General features: G+C 38.8%; 4 protein-coding genes across 4 annotated transcripts in view; 1 reads left to right on the plus strand and 3 right to left on the minus strand.

Moving 5' to 3' along the window:
- The window catches only part of LOC136267854 (coiled-coil domain-containing protein 170-like), a gene marked incomplete in the record, with an annotated part of 5754 nt that extends 473 nt beyond the window's left edge, over positions 1–5281 (minus strand). Inside the window, 14 exon segments of the mRNA XM_066063019.1 lie at positions 1392–1499; positions 1551–1736; positions 1784–1909; positions 1960–2274; positions 2326–2517; positions 2570–2645; positions 2879–2976; positions 3027–3107; positions 3161–3427; positions 3878–4018; positions 4233–4367; positions 4645–4711; positions 4809–4876; positions 4989–5281. Of these exon segments, the coding sequence (XP_065919091.1) occupies positions 1392–1499; positions 1551–1736; positions 1784–1909; positions 1960–2274; positions 2326–2517; positions 2570–2645; positions 2879–2976; positions 3027–3107; positions 3161–3427; positions 3878–4018; positions 4233–4367; positions 4645–4711; positions 4809–4876; positions 4989–5240 (2112 nt within the window).
- Positions 5282–5313: 32 nt separating this feature from the next.
- Positions 5314–10178, minus strand: LOC136267857 (transcriptional adapter 2-beta-like). The gene is made up of 19 exons (XM_066063022.1): positions 10031–10178; positions 9883–9977; positions 9767–9826; positions 8801–8895; positions 8666–8757; positions 8468–8521; positions 8322–8416; positions 7132–7201; positions 7019–7082; positions 6921–6967; positions 6832–6862; positions 6702–6781; positions 6576–6647; positions 6485–6528; positions 6405–6430; positions 6315–6352; positions 6216–6268; positions 5606–5668; positions 5314–5547 (listed from the first exon to the last, which is right to left on the minus strand). The coding sequence occupies exons 1-19, from the start codon at positions 10170–10172 to the stop codon at positions 5431–5433; spliced, it is 1338 nt and encodes a 445-aa protein (XP_065919094.1). The 5' UTR covers positions 10173–10178; the 3' UTR covers positions 5314–5430.
- On the minus strand, positions 10176–14401 carry LOC136267856 (E3 ubiquitin-protein ligase TRAF7-like). The gene is made up of 12 exons (XM_066063021.1): positions 13850–14401; positions 13285–13382; positions 13112–13233; positions 12723–12974; positions 12188–12329; positions 11871–11975; positions 11740–11817; positions 11355–11441; positions 11162–11297; positions 10841–10989; positions 10351–10470; positions 10176–10295 (listed from the first exon to the last, which is right to left on the minus strand). Exons 1-12 carry the CDS (start codon positions 14313–14315, stop codon positions 10272–10274), a joined length of 1779 nt encoding a protein of 592 aa, XP_065919093.1. The 5' UTR covers positions 14316–14401; the 3' UTR covers positions 10176–10271.
- On the plus strand, positions 14344–24559 carry LOC136267855 (exocyst complex component 5-like). The gene is made up of 21 exons (XM_066063020.1): positions 14344–14457; positions 14513–14767; positions 15499–15696; positions 15995–16059; positions 16117–16145; positions 16288–16400; positions 16455–16499; positions 16872–16940; positions 16987–17073; positions 17410–17495; positions 18953–19066; positions 19221–19310; positions 19364–19472; positions 20167–20275; positions 20792–20915; positions 21555–21641; positions 21697–21814; positions 22221–22377; positions 22447–22505; positions 22568–22669; positions 24350–24559. The coding sequence occupies exons 1-21, from the start codon at positions 14422–14424 to the stop codon at positions 24428–24430; spliced, it is 2133 nt and encodes a 710-aa protein (XP_065919092.1). The 5' UTR covers positions 14344–14421; the 3' UTR covers positions 24431–24559.
- The last annotated feature ends 674 nt before the right edge of the window (positions 24560–25233 follow it).

The raw sequence follows: 25233 nt of genomic DNA on the forward strand, positions 1-25233 counted from the left end.
TTATGACTGGTGAATCCATGCATACGTATAAGAATGGAATGAAAATGGTGCCAGCTGCAGGCTTATTGTTTTCACCTGAACGTGTCACAGTGCCCAAATATCAATTACTGAGTTAGTGAAGTGACCATACGTTTCATTTTCAGCTATGTTCAGCCAGCATTACAATATGAAGAAACACTAGGAGAAGGACCTCTGCAGTCAATCAGACATGACAGAAACTTCAGAGTCTTCCCATCAAACGTAGGGAAGCCATTATGTGGCACTACTATGAATAGACACCTTAGCAAAGATAAATGGGACACAAAATAGGACACAGGTAAGTCCATGAATACATTGTACATACTGTGGTATGCCAAAAGGCGCCAGTTGGGCTGAAGTGACGTTGAACAGTGAAAAAATCAAGCCTGTAGCCTTAGCCGTTATTGAGTTACACTTGTCTGAAGGCATCAGTCAATCAGGCAGTCCAGCAGTCAATAGAAAATTTTCACTAATTTTCATAGCAACTCTTTGGAAGTGTTTCAGGTCATACTGAAGGCACTTTTGGCTTGGGAGTCTCAAATGGGTACCTAACCAATACTGCCAAGGTGCCATGAAGGTATTGTGAGGCTGGTTTTTGGGTGATGTTTTTGCTAGAAAAGCCCAAACTTTCATGATCCCTATTATATAACATTCAAGGACCCTCTTATAGAACACTCCGGAATTGTAGGACACCTACATAATAACAGTGCCAAAAGGACAACTCATTATATATACTGTATAGCGGGTTATTTTCAAAGCAGAAAATTTCGCAAAAGAAAAATCTGAATTTCGAAGGATTTTAATTTTGAAGTCTGGGCGGATTTCAAATAAACGGAAATTCACATCACAAACTATGAAGATGGAAATTCACATCACAAACTATGAAGATAGCTACGTGAAAAACTGATTTACTGATGGAATAATCCCCATTCCTGTGTACTGGAGAGAAGACTGGGGAGTCTCAAGTGGAGTAAATTCACTGGCTCTATCGCTCTCGATCATAGCTAGCTAGCTATCTACCATAGATTCTAGAGCATACGGCATCAATTCCCATTCTGGATCACGTGTTTTCTGGTTATTGGCACAGTAATGATACAGTTTACCCATTATCATCAGTAATACTGAGCTAAAGTTCGAAGAATACACTGCCAAAAGTTGGATCGTTACTTTCACTTGTGGGAATTTATTTTTTGAAGAACAACCAGATGTGAGAATTTATTTTCGAATAGAAGGGCCTCTTCAAAATATCTGAAAATAAAAACCCTTCGAAAATTACCAGCTATACGGTAATTGATTTCCCAATGGTTAATAATAGCCCTGTCTATGTGTACCTTATGTGGGTCTGTTAGCTTATTATTGCAATTATGGAATACCTTTACTTGATCCACATCATATTTCTGTGCTTTTAGTTGTGCTATGATATTTTTCTGCTGCTCATTGTGCTGTTGTGTCTTCTGTAACTGCTTCTCCAGCCTGCCAACCTGTGAGCACCATTTGAACATAATGTAGTACTGAGTTATTGATGAACTAACTTTCTGTACACTGGACTCCCTGTGTGTTTCTTCTTTGTTGTATGCGATGATACGTTCATCCAGAGCAGTCACTTTACGTTCCAAAAGGCCCAAGTGAAGTTCCTTGCTCTCAAGTGCCTGCCTGGCTGCCTTCAGTTTGCGTTGAAGAGAGTAAACTGCAGATGACTTCTCTGCCAGTACTTGAGTCTAAACAACAGTGAGTACCTATAAGGTTAGGTGTTGTATAGCCCCACCTCTTGTTTTGCTAGCAGCTCAGCTCTTTGCAGCAAAGCATCATACATGAACTCTCCAGAAAGTATTTGTGCCATGTTTGTATCAAGCTTAATAGCAGTAGCCATCTTCTTCACAAATGAATCATGCTATTCATAGTCAGAATGTGGCAACATTACTAGGACATGTAGGGTACTACCTGTTTTGTTACTGATTTTAGTTGAGAATTGAGTGCATCTGCTGCTACAGTGTCAGCTTCGAGCTGTTTGTTTTGCTCCTTCGCTTTATGTAGTTCTTGTTGGACAGTTTCCAGTTGTGTGCAAGCATCACAATACTGCTGCTCCAGCTGTTGTAACTGTGAAGTGTTTGTAGATAGTTCCTCCTCAGCACCGTACACTCTCTTCTGGCTCTCCTCACAACGATGCACCAACTGGCGACCTCTTTCTAAAATACTTGCTCGTTCACTCAAAGGGGCACCAAGTACAGCACACAATTCTGAGCAAAAGTCACCTAACTAAGGAAACCAAAGGCAACAGTGACAATTTTATGTAACACAATTAAGCACCTGTTGAGATGCTGACTGCTCTGCCTGGCTGGCTCTCTGTAGAGATGTCTCCAGGGCTGTTATCACTTGCTCTTTATTGGATAGCTCTTGTTTGCATGAGTGCAGAGTGTCTTGTGCTACATTAAGGTGATCCTGAAGTGATTCCTTCTCTTGTTTGATCCCAACTAGTGTAGCTTCTCTTTCAAGCTGAGCCTGCAAGTAGTCATGTGAGTAAGCTAACAAGGTTGTGCCATTGTGCCATTACCTCTTGTAACTCTGTGATCAGTACCGATGTCTTTTCATGTTTCTTAGCTTCTGACACAAGTCTCAAGATTGTCTCCCTGTTAAATAAACAATATACACACAATTTACATAAACATTATGCACTACAGACTCAAATCGAGTAGTTAATAGAACAATTTATATGACAGTATTCCAATAAAGCAATAGGATGGAATGAATTAAATACTCTAATATAGCAATCACATAAAGGTAGAAAGACCATTTAACAGAAAGAAAAATAATACTCAATAGCCCCATGGTTAGATTCATACACATGTATACATGCATATACCTATTAGCCTTAGACTCTAGTTGCATTGCTTCCAAGTTATGTACAGCTTCATTCAGTTTAGCCCTCAAGTTATCACACTGGCCAGTCAGACTAACCACCTATTATCAACACACAGTACAACACTGTAGTATTGGTAGAGTATACTAACCTCACTGACTATATTATCAGTATCCTGATTAGTAGTGTCCATCTCAAGTGCTGCACTTAGTTGTACACAAAGGTTGCAGTACTGTATCAAAACTCTCTAATAGAGAACAGTCACACAAAAGCAGGTATGCTTACAATTGTTTCTGCAGTACTGGCTCTCTGTTCAACATCTTCTACATTGTTTCTTTGTGATTCTAGCTGGTAACATAAGCTGTTTACTTCAGCTGCTTTCTTCTCCAGTTGTCTCTTAGCTAAGCCCAGCTCAGTCTGAAGTTTAGAATTGTGTGTTTCACTGGCTGAGTGCTCGACACTAGCAACTTGGAGTTCAGATATTTGTTGCCTCTGTTTAGTGACTATTGCTTCACTTCTGGCATTCGATTGTTTTAATGCATCCACTTCATTCTAATAAATGTGCACAATATCTCATTGTATAAGTTAAATCGATGGTTAGAACAAACGTAGCATGATTATTAGTCACTATCCCACTAGGGTCCCTGAAACAAGGCAAGTGATTAGATCACCAGCCTGGCAATTACAAGGTTGCTGGTTCAAAAATTGGTAATGACCCTAGTTGCGATTGTTGTTTCCTTGAGCAAGAAACTTTACTCCAGTAACTGTATAATGGAGGACCTGGGGAATCAAATGGCCAACTGTCCATGTATCACATAGCAGTGAAGTGGAACTTCAGGTTCCACAACATCTCACCATGAGTTACTCCTACAGGTTACTAGTTCTGCCCCAGAAAGATTTTGCTTGAGTACATATATAAGGAATGGACATTGTGCATGTTGTGTAGTGTGCCTCTGTGTGTTTGTGTAGTATACAGTGCCATTCACAACATTAATAGCACACCTTTAATTGTTGTAGTTGCCTGTCTTTAGCAGCCACTTCACTACTCAACTGACTCAGTCGAGACTCCATACTAATACACTGAGAGTTTTTGGCAGCAACTTCTCCTGCGGACTTCTCAGCATCAGATTGACACAAGTGTAGCTACACCAGTAACAAGAATTATTGTATGAAGCATGACCATAGCCTAGTATAGTTAGGAAAAAAGCTAAGAAAAAATCCAAATGCTTTACAAGTCACTAAAACAATGTATAAAGCCATACCAAAGATAATTCATGGATGTTTGACCAAATAATTCTTCGATTTTACTTTGGCTAGCCACTACAATAAATCCAGAAAAGTTTGTAAAGTGACTCACTTGTTGGGTGAGCTTGCTGTGTCCTGATAGTAGTTTAGATACTTTATCACACAATATGATCCTCATGCTGTCAGCAGCCACACCCTCTGTCTTACAGCCAATAATTTGGCCCAGCTCACTGCATACAGCTTGTAGCTATCAAATACATACATGTTGAGGTATAGCTATGTAAAGTGGAACTCCTCCATTCTGGACACTATGGGGATATTTAGGTGTGCACACTTTACCAATGGGACGGGTGTCCTGATTGTCTAAATGTTCTTATTAGAATCTACAGAGATGTCTGGGGTCTGAATGTGCTGTGTGTACAATAAAGTGCAAATAGGACGGCTACAGACAAGTGTCCTGGCATCCACATGTCACAGTGTCCTTTATGAGGGCCGGGTTCCACAGTAATCTATAATGTTACTACCTGCTTGTAGCTCTCGTCAATGTGTTCTAGTGATCTTAATCTCCCCTGCATCTGGAGGTTGTCAGCCCTATATTGCAAGTGTCACTTAGGTGTGCGGTAAACAACACGAAATGGTGTGTATTTGACAGGTTTCAATATGCTACAATGCCAACTAGCCTGCTCACCTCAACGTGTTGATCATTTGTTCCTTACGCTCCAGCTCAGACTTGGTCACACGTACTATCTCACCAGACTAAATAATCAAGAACATATGAATTAGTTAAGAAAGCTCGCTTGCTCAATATATATTGCATATATTGATATAGCAGCTAGCTATGTGTTAGTGTTCATGATACGAGGCGAACCTTTTTCAGAGCAGGTGAGGGTGGTCGAGGAGAAAAAGGTACACTGCTGGCGGTAATTGTTAAGTTGTGCGGTGAGCCACGTAACGAGCGAGTAGTTTCCCCTAACACTTTCGTTACGGAGGAGGATGCAGCGGTGGTGCTTAAGGTTTCTCTCAAGTCCAGGCCGGAGTCCTCTAGCGAGGCTGGTGTTCGCAGGTGTCTCTTAGACGTCTCCACCACACCATGTCTAGGTATAGCGGGAAGACCTTCCATCCTTTAGTTTACAACCAAATGATGTTGCTATGACAACGTATTCTAATCTATTAGCGCGCACAAATACTGTAACTATAGCAAATAATTTACACTTTATTGGATAAAAAAGATAAATATAACACTTGGTGATATATTCTGTCATGATTCTGTGAATAGTGAGATATTGTGGGAAATATGAGGGTCCTGAAATTTAGCTTAGCCAACTAGTTTTGGAAAAGTAATTGATAATTCTGTCCTTTTGGTCTGACTTCAGGTTCTTTGGGATCTTGTGTTTAACAGGGATTCCGTACTTCCTCAGAGCTGCCTCCTGATGTGTTGAGATAAGTGTATGAAACAAGCAAGGTGTCTCACATTAGCTAACTCACCTTTAGAATGTTAGTTTTCAGGTTTACAAACTTCAGTGGTTTCATAGAGATTGACTGGCACAGCTAAAAAAGAAAACACAACGCTCATTAACAACAAACTAGATGACTTGCAGCCTTGGTCATGTATTGTCAGAAAATCTCCTGGGCTCAACCATTAATTACTATCCCACTAAGAAACTACTTGGGAGTCAGAAACTTGACACTACACTATTGAATGTAGTGGTGACCAGACAATTAACTTGCAATGCAATCTAGGCAAGTGCCCACAGAGCCACACAATTAACCTGCAATCTGGAATTCTCTCTGGTTCTGCATTCAACCTAATCTTAAACACAACATGATTTCTCATAACAATGCCTGGACCACAATGCCTGGACCACAATGCCTGGACCACAATGCCACAAAGAGCACATTCATTGCCAAAGAGTCCCAGGAATGACAGTTAGTCATTGGTCATTTTCTTGATAATATTTGTCTGACCCTCCAGGCAACAACACACGCACGCACGTGCCATAGATAATAGACACCTATCATCTATGCGCACACACACACACGCACGCACGCACGCACGCACGCACGCACGCACGCACGCACGCACACACAAACATACTGAACGTTCACTATTGGAGAGGAGACATATACCAGGAGTATACACCAAATCCTCTGTAATGATACCATTATAAACAATCATTGTAACAGAATATGTCACCTTGCTCGGCTACTGGTGTAGTAGCATCTTCACCAGCTCTGTTAAGATATTATGATGAGGAAGTGCACAATGATAGCACATGAGACATACCCGCTAGAAGATGGGTTAGTGTTCTCCTACAAATTAGTGAGATATCACACATGTTTTAAAGGATGAGTTAAATGACATACTTGAAGTTTCTTTTTATCCTTTACTCGTTCACAATCGTTACAGTCTGCAGTAGAGTAGTTGTCAGGCTTAGTAGTAATGACATGACAATACCTTCTAATTTAGTGATGCCATGTTTCCTGTATTTCATCAACTCTTTTATCCGATGCTTCAACTGTTTCTCTCCTAACACACCACACACCCACCATACTGTGCTGTCCATATTATGAAGAGACTTACTTTTCAAAGATGTGATCAGCTTGTCATATTCTTCTGGTTCTAATAGCCTTGCAAATGGTCGGAATTTGTGTCTCAGTTCTCTACAATATCACTTAAATCAATAATAATAGTGCAGACAAGATGTTGTTACCTCTCGTCTTTTGAAAATTTTCTTTTCTGGGCTGAAACACAAAAGACCGTAGATAAGATTAATTATTGTAGGCTGTGCAATGAACTTACAACTTTGTCTTTGTTTGCCAGCTATCAAGTTGTGCTGTCGAGCAATACTGTGTGGGAAAAGAGGTACATTACATGCACTCACTACACAGGTAACACACTCTTTTCTTTGCTGTCGCTCAATCAACACCTTGTTATAGATATCAAGTTGTGTTAGCTGCAATGCTGCAAGACATAACATGTTCATGATGACCAGGTAACATACACGCCTCACCAGACTCCAGTTTGTCATCTTCACTGATATTCAAACTGGTGATTGATGACTCAGCATCATTTTCATATTCCTAATAGCATTACCATGTAGATCACAAATGTTACCAATTATACTGCATGGTGGGTATCATGCACAATTCAACATTGTGAATCCCCTCTGATATGCACACAGATCTTTACTGAGTCATAACCTAGGTGAAGGCTTGAGGGCTCAAGGTCTGGCAATATCCACATACTGACAATCCATATGACTGAAGTCATTGATTGTACAAAATTTTAATTGTTAGAAAGCTTAGGCCATACCTATTTGAAAAGTTGTTGCTCGGATTTATTTTACAACAAAATGGGTCGGTTGGTAGGCAAAAAAAAAAAAGCTAGCTTCATATTTTTAGATATGTACATGCTTATGATTTCTGGTTACAAGCCATATAATAGATCAGTAAGTCACATTAAAGCTGTATGCAGACCTATCAAATCTCTTCTAATGAAAAACGGATAAACATAACTAATAGTTCAATGAGCTGCTATCATTCGCCAGGGATGAGGAACACGGTGGTTTAACGTTTACAGATAGCTAGCATTATATTAGAATTCAAAATTGTACCAGCTGACTGTTCTATTAGAGTATCTCGATCTTTTGCAGCAATCTTTAAGGTGTCACGTGATCTAATTTTTTTCTTTTCTCTGTGCAAAATTGGGTCGGTCGGGTCCGAGCAACAACTTTTCAAATAGGTATGGCTTTATTATCACAATAATAACAGCAAACTGATATGACACAATCCTATAGATATTATTGTGTGATAGTGTCACTCCAAACAGTGGCTGGATTGCACCATCAAAGATGAAACTCACGTGTTGGCATAAACAACTGCATTAAACGAATGTGTTTATAACCTGTGATATACTGTAAATCTAAAGGCTCTTACTGTCTGAATTCAGAAAGTGTTTAATTGCCACATATGCACAGTATAGTAACAGCACAGTGAGTACAGGGAGGTTCAGTTATGTAGACATAATTTATTTCATTATCCAGAATCTGTTACAATTACCAAGAGTTGTATGGGGAAACATTATAAACTCTTGCAAATACCAAGTGCCCCCCCAGGGGTTCAGATAACTAAGTACACAAACACAATAAGCAGCACTTGAGCATTTTCATACCTCTATGTTAGCTCATGTTACATAACGTACCCTATCAAAATCATCTCTCAGTGGCAGGTAGCCTAGTTCAAGTTGCTCTGAGTGTTCCAGTTTAGCTGGAGTGAAGGGTGATGCACTAGAAGCACCTAATGATGTGATGTTATTACACATTAGTAGTACATATGGTAACAACTGACTTTCTCCACCACAACCATCTAGAAATTTTCGGTGAAAATCTTTTGGAATGATTCCTATAGAAAGAGAGAGTAATACTAGGATGAACTGTGAAGCACAATTTGATAAAGTGAACTATACAACCTCCATTAAAGTGACTGTACAGTTAGAGTACTTCACCACATACCAAATACACTACAGACTACATGTATAGTATATACCTTCTCCAATCACTCCATCGATATAATTCTCAGTGTAGTAACTCTTGATTTCATCAGCAGACTTCATTAACATGTGTGAAGCAGCATCCTCCCTAACAAATACTTATTAATGATACCAATACACTATATTGTTACCAGTTTCCGAGGCCATCTTGTTCTATGGCATCTAGTAATAGCACTTCTTCAATGGCACCCCACTTATCATTTAGTAGACAGAAACTACCATCATCCTGTCAGCCAGAAACAATGTTAAGATTCATTCAACAGGATGGTGCATAACAAGTGTGTAACCTCACTTAGTGGCCTAATCATAGGTTAAGTAGGTCAAGTAGTTTAAGGTATACATTGTATAATGACCTGATTAATAACACCAAGTAGCCATACATATAGTGAGTTTTTCAGAGTAAAATTTTTCATAATTGTTGTCATCATCCAAATTGTCGATAGACATTTTTTTCATGAAAATCCTTATTTTCAAGGGGAGGCTTTCTACACGTAGTTAATATGGAGTCACAAAGTGCAGGCTTTGCAAAGAAATTTGCGATACTGCGACTAATTTGATGCTACCCTATTAACAAGCATGCACAAGATAGGTAGTTGTGACGGTGAGGCAGTTGGCAATGTCATCACAACTATCTCAGTGGCATGTTCAGGTGCCATAACATGTACAATTTCTGGCAAGTTTCTTTACTGTACGCTTTACTGCACTATTAACAGTGACAATTCAAGAAGATGGTACTGCTCTAGTTAATGATCCACACTGACTTGGCACATGTTCAATGCAAATATTGAGTTCACAAATAGCTGCTGTTAATCGTGATAACAAAACCCTCATATCTTAGTCACACTGGTGGTCCTAGTAAATAATTACCCATGTAAAATTACTAATTTTATAATGCACTTTTAAATTTCCAATGTCCCACGAGTATTTATTGTGGCTAATTACAAATAACAGAAAACTAGAATTCTTCAGTGCCGTAAGTACATGGGAATATACATATTATGTAGCAAATCAAATCATGGGTGCAATGGAATTGCTAGTACAAAACAGCAAATCAACACTTACAGTTAAGAGGGTAAAATATATACTTAGCTGCTCACAATTAACTGATAGTTGTGAAATTTCTGGTGTTCTCCAACTTCAGCTCCAGCAGCAAAACACTACACACAACGAGCACACTTATGTGGTCTCAGTTAAGAGGTGATAAAGCACGCACCTCCAAGCACAAGTCCACGTCTGCGCATTGTGCACACTTGAGGCGCATAGTGATGTCGCAATGACAGTTGCCACAGTGATAGCGCTGGGCGTCATCTAGAATAATTGTCAATATCATCGAAATACCTCCCTATAATGTGATGTCTAACCTTCTCCGGAATCTGCCATAGTAAAGGGTAATAATGGTGGGTGACAGCGAACTAGGTTCTTGTGTTCCTCTTCACGTATCCGTATACTACGTAAACAACCGGACAACGTACGGATACTTCCGTATTTACTTTTATTTAACATAAATACCAGTAATTCAGAATTCATTTTTCACACACTTAAATTAGTCAATGTATGTAAAGGTTTGATATATAAAATTTTATAAAATAAATCACATCTCTGCTATAGTCTGAAGTGCTTATATAACTGCAACAAGTAAACAATTAATAACAACAATAAACAACTGAGAAAATAATTTCACCTTAATTTCCATATCTTCAGAGCCGGAGTACAGTATGTCATGCCATAAGGCCAGAGAATAGATGGCCTTCTCATGTCTCTGAAGTGTTTGTATTGGCAGCATCTTATCCAGGCTCCATACCTATAGTGTGTGTAAATATCACTTACACCAATACACCAGCATGTGGCTGTATTTTAAACAGGTGGATTGGCATACAAATTTCTCACTTGAAGAATGTATGTAAAATTGGCTTTTATAGAACTCAAAGAGACATGTACTAAAGCAAAATTTCGTTTACTGCCAAAAGTACTCTTTTCTTTTGTAAAAAGCACAAATTTAACAGAAATAAAATGTAGCTATGGTCAAATTTAAAAATTTGTACTCTTTGTGAGTAGTTGTTGTCAGAGTCCTACAAGTTAGGAATGCTACATAGGGTCTTACTAAGGCAGGGCCAGTGAGTGCTCCAGGTCACATAATTATCAGTTACTCTATATAGAGACTACATAGTCACCTGTACTGTTGTGTCGACAGAAGCACTGAACATGAATTGTCCACATGAGGTAGTGTTGAGACAGGTCACCGTGCCAATGTGACCACTGAGGGTACAAATATGATTGTGATTCTGTACATCCATTATCTGTATGTTCTGATTGAATGTTCCTGTGAGAGGAGCAACAAGATAGTAAACTAGCTATGCTACGTACACTGCACAGGTCATGCTTCTATCATACACACAGAGAGACAAACACCAATGTACTAGACAGATACAGTACACGGGTGGACAGACAAGCAGAAATATGCTGTACACACACACACACGCAAACACACTTACCCACAATCAAGTACAACTTGGTTACAGCCATGGAGTAGATAGTCCCATACTGAGTCTGTATCTCACTGACCAGGCCAAAGTCTTCCATGGCCTTCCATGCATGTACTTTATTATGTGATCCACTGTACACCACATCCTAAGGGAGGAGGTGACTTCAATTACAAGCTAAACAACTTAGTAGGGAAGTACGTACCCTTCTCTTATCATAGACTAGGGCCCGCACCCAGTGATTTAGTCCTGTGTTCTTGTGCACCTCCTTCAGTGTGAGGGCATCCCATACCTAGAAAACATGTCAAATAATCTCCATTTAGCAAATTTTGATACAAAAGCTAAATTCAAGAACTTATAAGCACCGCCTGATGTCACATCACTTAGTGCTACAAAGCAATAAAGGCAGAAACTGGTCAGCCATTTATGTTAGATACTTTTGCCTTGTTAGTTACAAACACTTTTCCCATTTAAAATGTACGTACAATAACTACAAATAAATGAATTTTGGTCAGATAAATACGGCTTATTTTTAGCACAGATAGTTGTAAGGTGACATCATGTGCAACAGCAAAATTACAACAACACACCTTTATCATGGCATAGGATGAGGTGAAGAGGAAAGTTCCTGTATAGGCCATGGCACTGATGATGTCATCATGAGCAAACTAAGGTTAACAAATTAACACACACACACACCTCAACATGCCCGACCTGTTACCTTTACTTCTCCCACTCTGTCCAAAGTGTCTGCTTGCCATGATCTGATGCAGCGATCTGATCCTCCACTGAATAGTAACTCTCTACCCACTGACACACACATCACCTGGAGAGGACAAAACACTCTAATAGAATAATGTGTTGTAAGGATGAGCAATACGAGTCTGTTGACCAGACTGTTCTGCATTTTAGTCATTTCCTCACTGGATAAATGGACACATAATGACATTAATGCTTTTCTTTGCAGTGAAATCAGAATAGTGCGGTAAGTACATATACATCATCATTGCTACTTAGCTATAGCTATTCCATACTTACGTAGTCAGAGTGTGCTACGATGGTCTTCATACAACCTCTCCTCATGTCAGCAATGTCCCACATCTTGATGGAGCCATCACTGCAGCTGCTGTATAGCCGATCTCCACTAGCAGCCAATGACCAAACTGTACCATTGTGACCCCTAACCAGCACAATGAACCATATTGAATATAAATACTGTCTGTTTAAAGGCATTTACAACACAAAACTTTCTCAACTGGCAAACACATGCTCTCTGAATATGCTAATAATACTCTGGTTATTACATAAACTTTCAGTCTCTCTTAAAGGACTCTCTAAATGAATATTTTGGATCCAAAAGATTTGCATCAGTAACGGACACTTTGGGATCTGTCCTGACTATCAAATTGTTCAGGTACTAAGGGGACATTTACTACACACGCACAGAGTGTAAGTGTATGGTTAATGTAAGTATTGGGTTCCACTACACCTCTACTAAGTGAGAGCAGCCTCCACATCACTAGCAAAATTCTTGGTCCCAAATTAATTACTACTCATACATGATAATATTAACCTGAATGTTCCTATACATTTTAGAGTGAATGGCATTTGCCACGTGAAGGATCCTCTTTGAGGGTCTGGCAGACTGACAACTGACTCTGATGACCAACGTCGTTGATCACTGGAGGCTGTCCATCTACGATGGTGCCGTGGTGTCATCTCTGGTTTACCATTATCACCAGAAGGTCTGGCTACTGACACTCGTCGAGACTGCTTCATGTCAACTTCAATAACCTCTAACCGGCTAGTGAGGTTAACTATCAGCCTGGGGAATGTGAAAATTATCACCACTTGTGAAACATGGGGTAAGCAATGAGAAAGTGCTTGAGTGTACGTAACATGTGTATGGGTAATATTTGTACAATTGTATGTACCATTCGTTATATTGCAATTGGTTCATACTTTGCTTGTTCATCTACAACAGATAACAATTTCTCATTATCCTCTTGAAGAAGGTGGTATTGTTTGTTCAGTGTTGAGAGTTGCTGTTGCAGCTCCACTTGGGACATCTTTAATTGCTTTAGCTGTAGACAGATTTGTCAAGAGGTGATCATGTCACCTACACCAACACGTACCTCTGTCATGGTGACTGTTTGAATGTGTAGTTCACTACTACATGAGCAACAACTCTTGTGAGCATCCACATCTGATTTGGTCCCTCTGAATGTGCAACCTAACCACAGGAGTGTATGTGATGCCAAACAAGATGCCTCAGTATGTATGGCAGCGAAAGAAGTCTTAGTTTCAAATGCCACTCAAAATTCCAGTTCCAGCGTGTACATTTTAGGAATAAATTCATAAGTGCACATATACATGTGCATAATCTAAATTCTGTACATGATTTGGTAAATAAACAACTAAGAGTGCATGTATCAATAAATGATTCCACTATCAAAACAGCTAATGTTATAACACCAATCGTTGGTTAAGGTGCTGACATATAAGTATAGGGAATCAATATATCTGCAAATTTTTGCAAGACGTGTAATAAAAGAAGCCAATTCTAGGGGCTTACAGTACCACGATTATCCAGTGGTATCCTTTTAGATTGTCTAGAGAAGTGTGTGGTGAGGCATAGTCTGATATGCATAGGTCATACGTAGTTGGTCCCTGTACTTTCCACTAAAGTAATATACGTACCAAATTCACTGAAGGGGCATGGTATTTTGGTGCATTTCTGATAATGTTCATCCAAGTTTTTCTGTCTAACTCTCTCGCACAGTTTCCCTCCATAACTGCACATCACTAGCTGGTAGTTGCATGTGGTCTCGTGCTCCTCCCGCTTGCCATACTTGAGTATTTCCGGACACCCCTCAGTGTCCACCTCCCAAGTCTTTCCAGAATTACTGGACTTTATTCCGTGACAACAGTGAATAGATAGGTCGTCTATTTGTGCCTCCAACGCTTTATTAGGTACCAGGCTACTGCTGTCGCATAGGATATTGTCTATTGGGCAATTCCCATTGTCGTTAGCTAGTTTTATGATGCACTGTTTGCAAAAAGTGTGTCCACATTTCACGGAGATAACCGGCTCACCAAATACACTCTTGCAGACTGGACAACATAGAGAGGTTGACGGCTTTTCAGTAAACTTTGTTGGTATCATAACACGGCACACAAACAAGAAAATCTCTTTGATCACTAAGTATACAATGTTGGTATAGCACTAAATAGAATAAAGTGGGTATTAATTAGAGTAAACAACACGAAATATGGCTTTCAACATCAGCCTGAAGGATTTTGAGCCGGTAAGCAACTTGAACTTGACGGTTTTAGCATATTTATTTCCTATTAACACTTCAGGAGTCTTTCGTACTAAAGGACTACGTCGAAAAGCTAGCTAAAATGGATCCAAGCACTGGCATAGTTTCACAGAACGTTAGCGAGCGGAGGCCATTTGACCCGGTCGTGTTGCTCAACACATTTAAGGAAAGTATAGCAACGTTGAAGGAAATGAGTAACAGGAACCAGAGGAGGGTGGATAAGTTGGAACAAGTATGCAGTCAACAAGAGAGGGAACACGAAGCGAGGATTCGTGATCTAGATCATCGTTACACTGTAAGGCTAAATATAATTATAGAGTTTGATTTGTATAAGACATTGACTCATGCACCATTAATTTCCTTGTAAAACCTTCAGTGCTGGCCACTGTAAAGCTTTAATAATAATAATAATAGAGTAAATAATATTGTCGCTCTAAAACTTTTAGCTATATACAATAGCAAGAGTCCTCTTTATGATGGACTCTTGACAACAGTTAGTCTTATTATAAGAAATTGAAAACTGCTGTTTCAGAATGTAAAGTATCAATTTTGTTTTAAACTGAACCAAAAATTTTTTTGTGTGTGTGTGTGTGTATGTGGATAACACAGAATAACTGCATCTACACGAGTATCAAGGAACTAGTATGTTAGGGTTGGTATGCCCCAAGTATTCGACTTTAGGGCATGCAACAAGTAGTACTAGCATTAGGCAGATGAGTTTTGTGGGGTTTTTTCTTCTTCGTTTTAGTAACACTTTTTTTCGTCTAAGCCAATAGCTGGTACGGCTTATTGAACTGACTCTTGGTTCAGTATCCACTATCCACTGCCTCGTTTTAAATATACGGATAGCATTTTTGATATCCAGCTTTGTGAAACATTCAGCCTGCCTCTATTAATATTGAGGATTGATTTGTAATGAAAATGGTTACAACAGTGGCCTTTGGATATTTCTATCTATTCAGTTTGTGTCTTTAGCTATAGCACAACTGAATTGTACTGATTCTCATTACACACCTTTCCCTATAGGAAGCTTTTGAAGATTTTCAGGAGTTAGAGGATCGGATAACACTGGTTGCTACTAAAGTAGTTCATCTTGGTGACCAACTGGAGAGCTCTAACAATCGCAGAGCTCGTGATTTTGAGGCTGAGACATTAATGAGGTATCTAGCAGAGTTTCATTCTGGACCTAAACCAGTATCGCATTTATTCAATGACCCAGGACAGGTAGTTTGTGTGTCAGTGTGTGTATTTGTGTGTCAGTATGTGCAGGTGCACACGTGTGTGTGGGTGTGTGTGCATGCATGTGTGTGACCATGGTGTAGTGACTTATAATTACTAATGACTCTAATAGAACATGCATGCATATTTGCAGCTATTGTAAGAGACCTAACTTTTTCAATTGCATTTGTAAATTGTAACCTTGAATACTTAATTGGTTTCAAGTGCATTGGAGAGTGATTTAGAAAAGATCACATACAGTGCAAGCCAGCTACCACATGTTATTTTTTACTACTCACCACAGCTCCCACAAGCTGCTGATGTTATTTACAAGTTGAACATGTTGGCATCAGAATTACCTCTTGACAAGTAAGAGAGTTTGTAGTTGTTTAATAATATGGCTGTGAAAGTGTGAATGTGTTGTAGATATAAAGAAGTGAAGATAAGAATATCTGGTAATATGTGTGTGTGAAGCATGTGTGTGTGTTTGTGTGTGTGTATGTGTCTGTTTGTTTGTGTGTACAGTGTATGTGTGTGTGTATGCTTACATGCATATTTGTATACATGCATGTTTGTGTATCGTATTTATACCCACAGACAAATATGTACAAATTGAGAGTGCACTTAATACTGAGTTTAATGAAGCTCACGTATCTGCCGACATCAAACGGATGAAGATGTATGCATCAGCTCTTCAACAGTTCTCTAGAGTTAGTACACTAAATAATGTACACACTGTGATCATATTATTGTGTGTATTGCAGGGATACTCCAAATGTATTGACTCATTCATAACCCACAGTATTCAGGTATTAGTAGATAACTTAGAATCTGTACAGGGAGTTGCAATGGTGTCACCGCTGACATCTAGTGCTTTTGATTCATATTGGCTTGAACAATCATGGTGGCTTTGATCTTTGCAGGCTTGTCAGTATGCAAAATGCAAACAACTGTCACAATTACCCGTTCACTTGCAATTTGTTAAAGTACTCTATTACCTCAAAATGCGGCCCAGGAATTCATTTTGTTCAAGTAAGTTTTCATCCAGCCACAATTTTAAATAATCATTTACATGAGACCTGTGTCATGGCTGTAAGTTGAAGCAAGAAAATTGTTGTGTTAACCATGCCACTCCCTGCTGGACATCTAGCAATGTTTGATAGTTGATTTGTTTGCATTAGAAAATCAACACCAGTCAAGCTGCTAGTACAGATCATGTGTTCCTAGAGGTGGACAAACATTGTGCTAAGGTAGTGTGGTGATAATGTAATGATGATGTAATCTCTGTAACATCAGGTTAGGGATCAAATTGAGGCTGTGTTTGAGACACCAGAGATGGTTACAGCACGTTTTGTACAAGCCGTTTTTGAGAAAGTTCTTTCGGTATGTTATTCTGTACGTCTGTACGGCCCTGAAGTTTGTTAAGGAAGTATCAAATAATTTGTTTACTGTGCAAATATAATGGGTAATTTCAGTAGTTCCTTTTGCCTCCTTGACATCACATTTTTTGAAAAAAGGATAAATTGCTTCTCATTGCTACATAACTAATATGTTTCATTGTAAGTGCAACATCAAATTTTGTCAAAATCAGTTTTTGCTGCAGTGTCCATTATTTACTATCCATGTTTTTGTTAGCAATTTTTTCCAGTCTTGTCTAACACTTTTACACTGGCCCCATACAGCTGATGGATGCTTATTGTTATTATAATTCTCATTCAGAAACACATCAGTGCTACACTGGATGAGCTAATAGAGCAGAAGAAAACTAGTGAATATTTAAAGCAACTTCATGAGCTCTTTACCAAGTGAGTGTGTATGGTATCACCATTATCCTCAGTCTAGTGCTTAATTCTCTGTTGTGTGTGTAGGGAAAAGGTTCTGTTATATCTCTAGAGGATGTTTTGTCACTCTTGTGCAGCCAAGTATACACAGACTTTGTGACTCGTTGATTGGTAAACGGCAAACTTTAGTGGTGAAAATAACTCACAAGCAGCTTTACCATTGTTAGCTATGCACCGATCAACAATTCCAAACTCTGTGTATTCTGATAAAGGGACAGGCATGGGCACTAGAAACACAACATTTACTATTATCAAGAGTAATAATTTACTCTTGTTATTATCGAGTTAATAAGCACTTTTTTTTTTTACTTCCTTGGTAAAACATCATAGGCACACAGCTCACTACACAACACCACCCCTAGTGGGCACAAGGCAACATTATTTTTTGTCACAATAACATCTGACTACCGTATAGCCAGAAATTTTTGAAGGACAAAACTTTTATGAATTTTGCAAGTAATGATAGCTTCATGAAACTATAATTGTGAATGTTTTAAATTTTATACACATCAAGGCACATGGTAGTGTGTTGTGCAGCCAAAAAATCCAGCATGCCACACCCTGAGTATATTGACAGGAAGAAAGAATACAGCTTTTTCATGTATGCGTAGCTCCATGGCCCCTTCTCCAAAGCACACCATTTTTGTATTATAGCTGTCCGCCAGGTAGGGTAGGCCACACAGCAAATTTGATCAAATTTGCAGCAGCCATTTGTGAGATGTGGGCGTTCAAAATTTTGTTTTAATTTCTTTGTTTTTTCTTCTTATGCCGTACGGGGGTTTTGATTTCTTTTTGTACACTTTTCAAAAATTGTTATAGATTGTAAACGTGTAATTCGATTGCCTTGATCTCTTTGGCAGTGTATAAAGATGAATTCACATACCAAGTTTGCTGTGAATCTGCAAGGAGTTATTCACGTAAATAAATCAAACTTTTGTCATGTCTACAAGGTAAACTGAGTATGGAAGTAACTTGAAAATTGGTATACATAGGATGATCATTGTAGCCTTTTTGATGATTTGAAAAGCAATAGAGTTACAGCTACAAAGTTTTAAAGCTAAAGCCAAACAACATAAAATTGCAGGATCAATATACTCTAATAGAACAGTCACCACGGGGTAAAAAAGTGCACAAAAAATGTTTAAAAACACACACCTTTATTAGAGTATTAGCAGTAATCATCATTGTGAAGAATCCCAAGACCATAGGCTAGTTTTGGTACCTAAAATCCACACAAAAACAGCCAAGCTGTGAAAAAAATGGTGTGGCCAAGCCTCCGTGAAAAAAGTTGTGAAATCAAAGGTGGCAGCCAAGAAATGGCTGCAATGATGTTAATGCTAAATTTTAACAATCACAAATTCACTATTCGCTATACACTCTATCCATGTACATGTATTTACCTGTTACTGTTACCTTATAAGGACTGCAAGACTAGCCAGCAAGCTGAGCAGACCGGAGATGAGCTCAGACCCTGCCTTCTTGTCCAAGTTGACTAAAATGACATTGTTCAATAAGTACCTCTCCTTCTATAGCACGTAAGATTTAGTGTTATTGCTTGATAACTTGGATGTGCATATGTACGTGCGTGTGCGTGTGTGTGTGTGTGTGTGTGCGCGCACGCATGTGTACATGTGTTACTGTATAATATTATTTTATGCTTATATAACATGAGACACTCACTGTCATCAGGTCAGAGGTGGAACACTTACAGAAGAGATGTAACAACATGTTGTCACAGTACTATGACTCATTAGGCATACCCAGACGATCACAAGGAGGGTACATGATGAAACACGTGCATGTCTACACTACCTTATTGTGCTTCCCTCTAGCTTGCGTAGTCGTACTATAAAGGTGTGTCCAGATGAGACGTGTATTTCAGATGATGTCTGCTCCAGCATCATATATGAGAGCAAGAGAGCTGTTAACAGGTGCAAGGAGGTGAGTCAGACATTTGCAAGGTAAATCTTGCAAAATCATGTGGCGCACCTTTCAAAATAGTAACTGTTTCTTGCAAGACTTGAGTGTGAGATCAGCTGGATATAGACCTTTCCTAACACATCTTGCTATGAGTATTTATTTGGTCAGACAGACATGCATGGATAATAATTTTATCCAAAGAAAAAGTTGTAGTAATATATCTTGAAAAGAAAGTGACATTACTCAGCTCCAATAGCAATACTTTGTGATACTGTTGATACTGTTGATACTGTTGATACTGGAGTTGGTATATATCGATACTAAAATTCTTAGAATCATTTTATAACTATCGAGGATTCGAGATACTCTAATAGAGCGCTTGCCTTGCATCAACAAACACAGCTCTAGTTTTTTTGTATATTGGCTAAATGTTGTACTGTCAATGTAGATAACTATCCAAGGGCACTGACTGTAGGCCTGTAATGTATAATCCCATTCTCTAGTTCAGTCGCTTTTATCTTCTCAGCAATGCTGTTATACTGTTAGCCACTCCTTTGCTTGGTTTCATTATTTAAAATACAATACAATATTTACAGGGAGAGATTTTGGTTATATAGATTTATAATTTGGCTACTAAGCAAACAGTGCTTTATTCCTGGCATGAGGCACTTGTCTTTGTAGCAAATATGTCATGCTATAAATCTCTCTCCTACAGTTAATATCAGACAGAGAGTTATCAAGCACAGTCACTCAGATCTATGACACTGTGTTAGATGTGTTGTGTGCTGACCACTTTGACTATGCTCTGGACATCGTGTTCACAAGTGTGTTACCATCTTGTAGTGTTATGATACTTATCAACTTTAGTTATTATGGTGTTTAATGTGTGTGTTACCAAGAGTTCATGATACAAGCGCTAATAATAAATACTTTAAGTTTAAGGAAGAAAATCCATCCCTCCTGGAGGAAGACTGAGTGTGGCCCCGACTAGACATTGGGTGACCTGCAGTTTGAATCCTGGGGTTGGAGGGATTTTTTTCCTTACTTTGGCCCCTTTTCTGTTACACCTTATTCAGTCAGTAAGTCAAGTCATTAGGTCTAAGTCCTTGTAGGTTAGGTAATCCTAAGGCTACTTGCTGTCAGACCTTCAGTGCTGGTCACTGTAAAGCGCTAATAATAATAATAAATAATAATAACTTGTATGTCACTACTTAGTATTAGATATTGTTGACCTGTTGCTGGCTAGTCCATACAGTACGTTGGTCATAATTATTGTCCCAAAATCTTAATTTCTATTTTGATACGTCTACCTTATTTACTGGTGTGTGGCTTATTCATAGGTATTCCTAGTTCTCAGCCACACAGTGCACCAAGTGGACAGTTCTTTCAGGTGGTAGGGATGATCAACTCCTACATGCCTCTTATTGAGAACCTGTTCAGAGAAGTGATTGCTCCTTGTATTAAGTGAGTGTGTGTCATGTGAGAGTACTTGTGAATTGGGGACTTTGTGTTCTTCATGAGTTAGACAATCTCAACATTTGTGAGTGTGTGTTTGTTGGGACTGCTTTCTCAATATGTATGGCTACCAGATTTAGTGCTTTTACTAGACCATAGATTTTCTACCGTAGTTGCTGTTTCTCACAGTTACATTTAGAATGATTGTGAGATTACTTCTTCACCAACCTTCCCATATGTATCAGAACATCTTTGTAGTTTCTACACCAAAGCAATTAAGGAATGGAACACACTACCACCAAATGTTGTCACATCCACCTCATTAACAAGTGTGGGATTATCAGCTGTGCTGCCTTCCCAGTATGATAAATTTTATGGTATGCAGATATCTAAAATTCTTGAAAACAAGGTCATATGAACAATACGGTGACCGTATTTCAGGAATGAAGTCCTGACTAGCGAAGTTTTCTTTTTCTTTCACAAGTGCTTTTTTCTGTTATAAAGAGATTCATAGTTGTACAGACTTTTAAACATTCCATGACAATGGTATCAGTGATTGTATAAGAATATCAGTAAGTTACCGTGTCAGTACACATCTAGTTGTATATATGTGTGATATCACATTTGCACTTCATTTTCACTCTGAAGGCATCCACAAGTTGCTTCTGCATGTCTTGAGACAAAGAGGAAGGTGATAGCTGGTATCGAGCAGAAGGTGGAACAAGGAATTGTTAGGTAGTCAATCATATCACACTTGATTACATCACATGAGATCATGTGATCACTATAGGTGTCTCAACAGCATGTTGAATTGGGTGAAGCGTCTACTGAGCAGTCAACAGAAATCAGACTTCCGACCAGAGGAGGGGAAGTCAGATGAACTTGCCTCCACTACAAATTCAACAAATGTACACACTATACATGAATACATCCACACACACCACAGACACGTGTGCATGTATCCTCACACATACATCCATGTGGGCACCTTGAACCCTTTGAAACATTTCACTGACAGTTATAACAGTGCCTTAGGATGAATCCTGAACTAATACCAAGCTGTTCAGTAGATAAGTAGCAATGATGTTAAATGAATGGATAAACAAAGGGAACACTATGAATACTTCATTGCTTCCATGACTGTCAGACCTTATGTGCTTGTATAAGTCCATTCTTGTGTTTTGAGTCATGTAGGATATACCAACCATATATAATATCAATTTATGGTATGTGACATGTTACGATCACACTTAAAGTGTTAAATTAGTCACTTGTCTGCTATACACTCAACCATGTTACTTTGCACACTTACAGGCTTGTTCTGAAGTTGTCCAGTACATGTGTGAGTGTTGCAAGGTGATTGATAACTCATTGGATGGGAAGAATAGAGAAGCTGTTCTCACAGAGTTTGGCACTAGATTACACCGTACCATCTATGAGCACATTCAACAGTACACCTTCAACTCAGCAGGTGTGTATGACCATAAAACAGCTGCTGTATTACCTTGTACATCTGTGTGTGTGTGTGTATCTCTATTAGGTGGGATGTTAGCAATTTGTGACATGAATGCTTATCGCAAAGCAATTAAATTATTTGAAGTGAGTTGTCGTTTTCTGCTGTTAGCAATGATTTACATGTTTTCATGTTATTCTACTTACAGAATAAACTACTCGACCAATTGTTTGAGAATCTTCAGTCATTGTGTTATCTATTTATCATAGCTCCAGAACATGTTAAACAAGTTTGCTCGGAGGAACCACTGGTACAGCTAAGTGTGATGGTGTTATCGTGTGGAACTGAATCTGTTCATGTTTGCCTTCACTTTCGTGAAAGTCAATAATACAAATAAGTGATCATGCATGCTCTCTCCTACTGTAGTTAACAGCTGCTTTTTCATTTTATGCACCTGGTTAAATTTGAGCTCTTGTCCAGTCATAATTGTGGTGGCATATGGCTGTGTAAAAGAAGCAGCTAAGTATTAACTAGACCAAGAGTTAATAGTAGTACTCTATTATTCACTCTTGGTTAGAATTATACCTGGAATTATTACATTTTCTCATTTCAGGTTGGCCAAATGTGGTTTACAGAAATATCCGGAAATTTCCTATTATCACAATAACGCAATGATGAAAATTTTTTGCGATCACAATAATTGATTATTCACAATTTTTGCACAGCACTACTGCTATGGTCAGCTTTTTGGGGCTTGCATTTTACCTGTCTTCTTTTCTAAAACAATAACAGTAAAACATTTATATGGTGTTTGAAAACAATTTTACAACCAAGAGCCCATAAGCACCACAAGGCACCCACAAGTGCCACAAACCCATAAGTACCCACAAGAAGCCAATAAGTGCTTATCGGTGCTTTTGGGCTCTTGTTACAACTGTGCTGGTAAAAACTGAATGCTCTATTAGGGTGATTACACTATTAGAGTACCTCAATTGTACACTTCTTAACCAATTTCTTCTGAAAGGTTCTTCTACAATGATTAATTTACTCGATTTAATAAGCTGATTCCCTAGACTACTACAAACATTGTTATCCATTTGCTCACTTGTGGTATAGCTCAATAGAACACTTGCCACCCACAGTAATGAATTAACCTCTTGTGGGCAGTATTTTAAAACACATTAGTAGACACCAAGTGTTTGTAGTGAAGAAATTGCACTCGGGTAATCCTCTGTGCTTTCCTATAGCTATTTTAAGGAGACTATCTGATATTAACGTCACCTCAGGTTTTCCAAAGACACCTACAGTGGAACCCTCAGTTATCCGGGCCCCACTTATCTGGCTAACCAAACTACGGAATGACTGCTCTATTAGAGTACTGACTGCTCTATTAGGGTAGTTGAAAATCATGATATTTAAAATTTTTCTGTTCTGATATTTTAAGGTTATTTATACACAGTTTCAGAGATAAGGACTTTTCAGACTTATGGACCACCCCTGGTCCCAAGGGGTTTGGATAACTGAGGTTCCACTATACTATGAGTGTCAAGCTATTTGTAAGGGAGCATGGAGCATGCCATAGGCATAGCAACCCGGGGGGGGCTGGAGCCCCCCTTGTGGTTTTCTGATTGTAAACTCAAAAAAGATCAAGATACTCTAATAGAGCAGTCAGTTACTCTAATAAAGCAGTCACAGTATTCAGAGAAGCAGTGTAGCAAACTATGAAGCTGTGGGATTTTTATATGCTATTTTTTTCTTCTCTTCAACACCAAACTAGCTAGAGTCCCCTATCTAAATCTAAAAATATCTTGCTATGCCTATGTATGCGTGAAAATTGCATTATTGTTCACTTCCTTAAATTGTATTACTGGCATGACACACCAGCTACTTTAATCACAATCATGACACACACTACCGTGTCTTGGAAAGATATGTTCAGTTATCATCATTCATATGATTACTTGTTAAGATAACACCATCTAACACACAGGTTGGATTTGACCGTGCTGTACTAATGACAATGATGCAGCTAAGAGCTGACTACAGGAAAACTAAACAGTTCACTTTATAGTACTCAGTAGTTATCCACCAGTATTGTATAATGTATATATGTATGTTTTGAAAATACGGAACTAAGGTTGTGTGTATGTACAGCTGTCATGTGGTTTTAGCCTATCAAAATCCACCCAATCACATCAAAGTGTTGCTATTGCTGTAGTTGCATCATTGGATTGTGCCATTGCTGCTGCTACCACTTGAATGGAAGGAGATAGTAGCCACCACCTCCAATAGATTATCTTATGAGAGAACATAATATCTCAGTACACATGATGAATAACTGATGGGGCAAAATGTGCTTTTCATCTGTAAAGTGTCTATAGTGTAGTTCACATGATCTGGATGGGTGTGGTACCTGCATGAAACTATACTTATCTAATCTGATCACTATACAACTGGACATTTTAATAAGCTCACCCCATGTGTGTAGGCGTAGGAACATAATTAGGGAACATTCTCACCCTCTGGGGTTGTTTCCTTTATCTGTTTATCCAATATATATCATGCATCACCAGTGACGCCAACACTATACGTGGCTCATACCATACCACAAACATTTGTAATGGTGCCATATTTGCTGTAGGGGAAGTGATAAATTACAAGCTGCCCACATGATTAAGCCAGAGCCTAAGCCTCAGGGTGTGAGAGTCATCTAAAACACTCTAATAGAACCTACATTTCTCAATATGTAGGTGCTACATTGGTTATGAATGTATTAGAAGTGTACTGTATAGTGGGTGATTTATAAAAATCATCCACAGTGAAGCTTAAGGCTGGGTAAGTTATGTACATAACACACTATAGCAGCATGGACTC

This window comes from Dysidea avara, chromosome 10 (genome assembly GCF_963678975.1).
Source record: "Dysidea avara chromosome 10, odDysAvar1.4, whole genome shotgun sequence".
NCBI lineage: Eukaryota > Metazoa > Porifera > Demospongiae > Dictyoceratida > Dysideidae > Dysidea > Dysidea avara.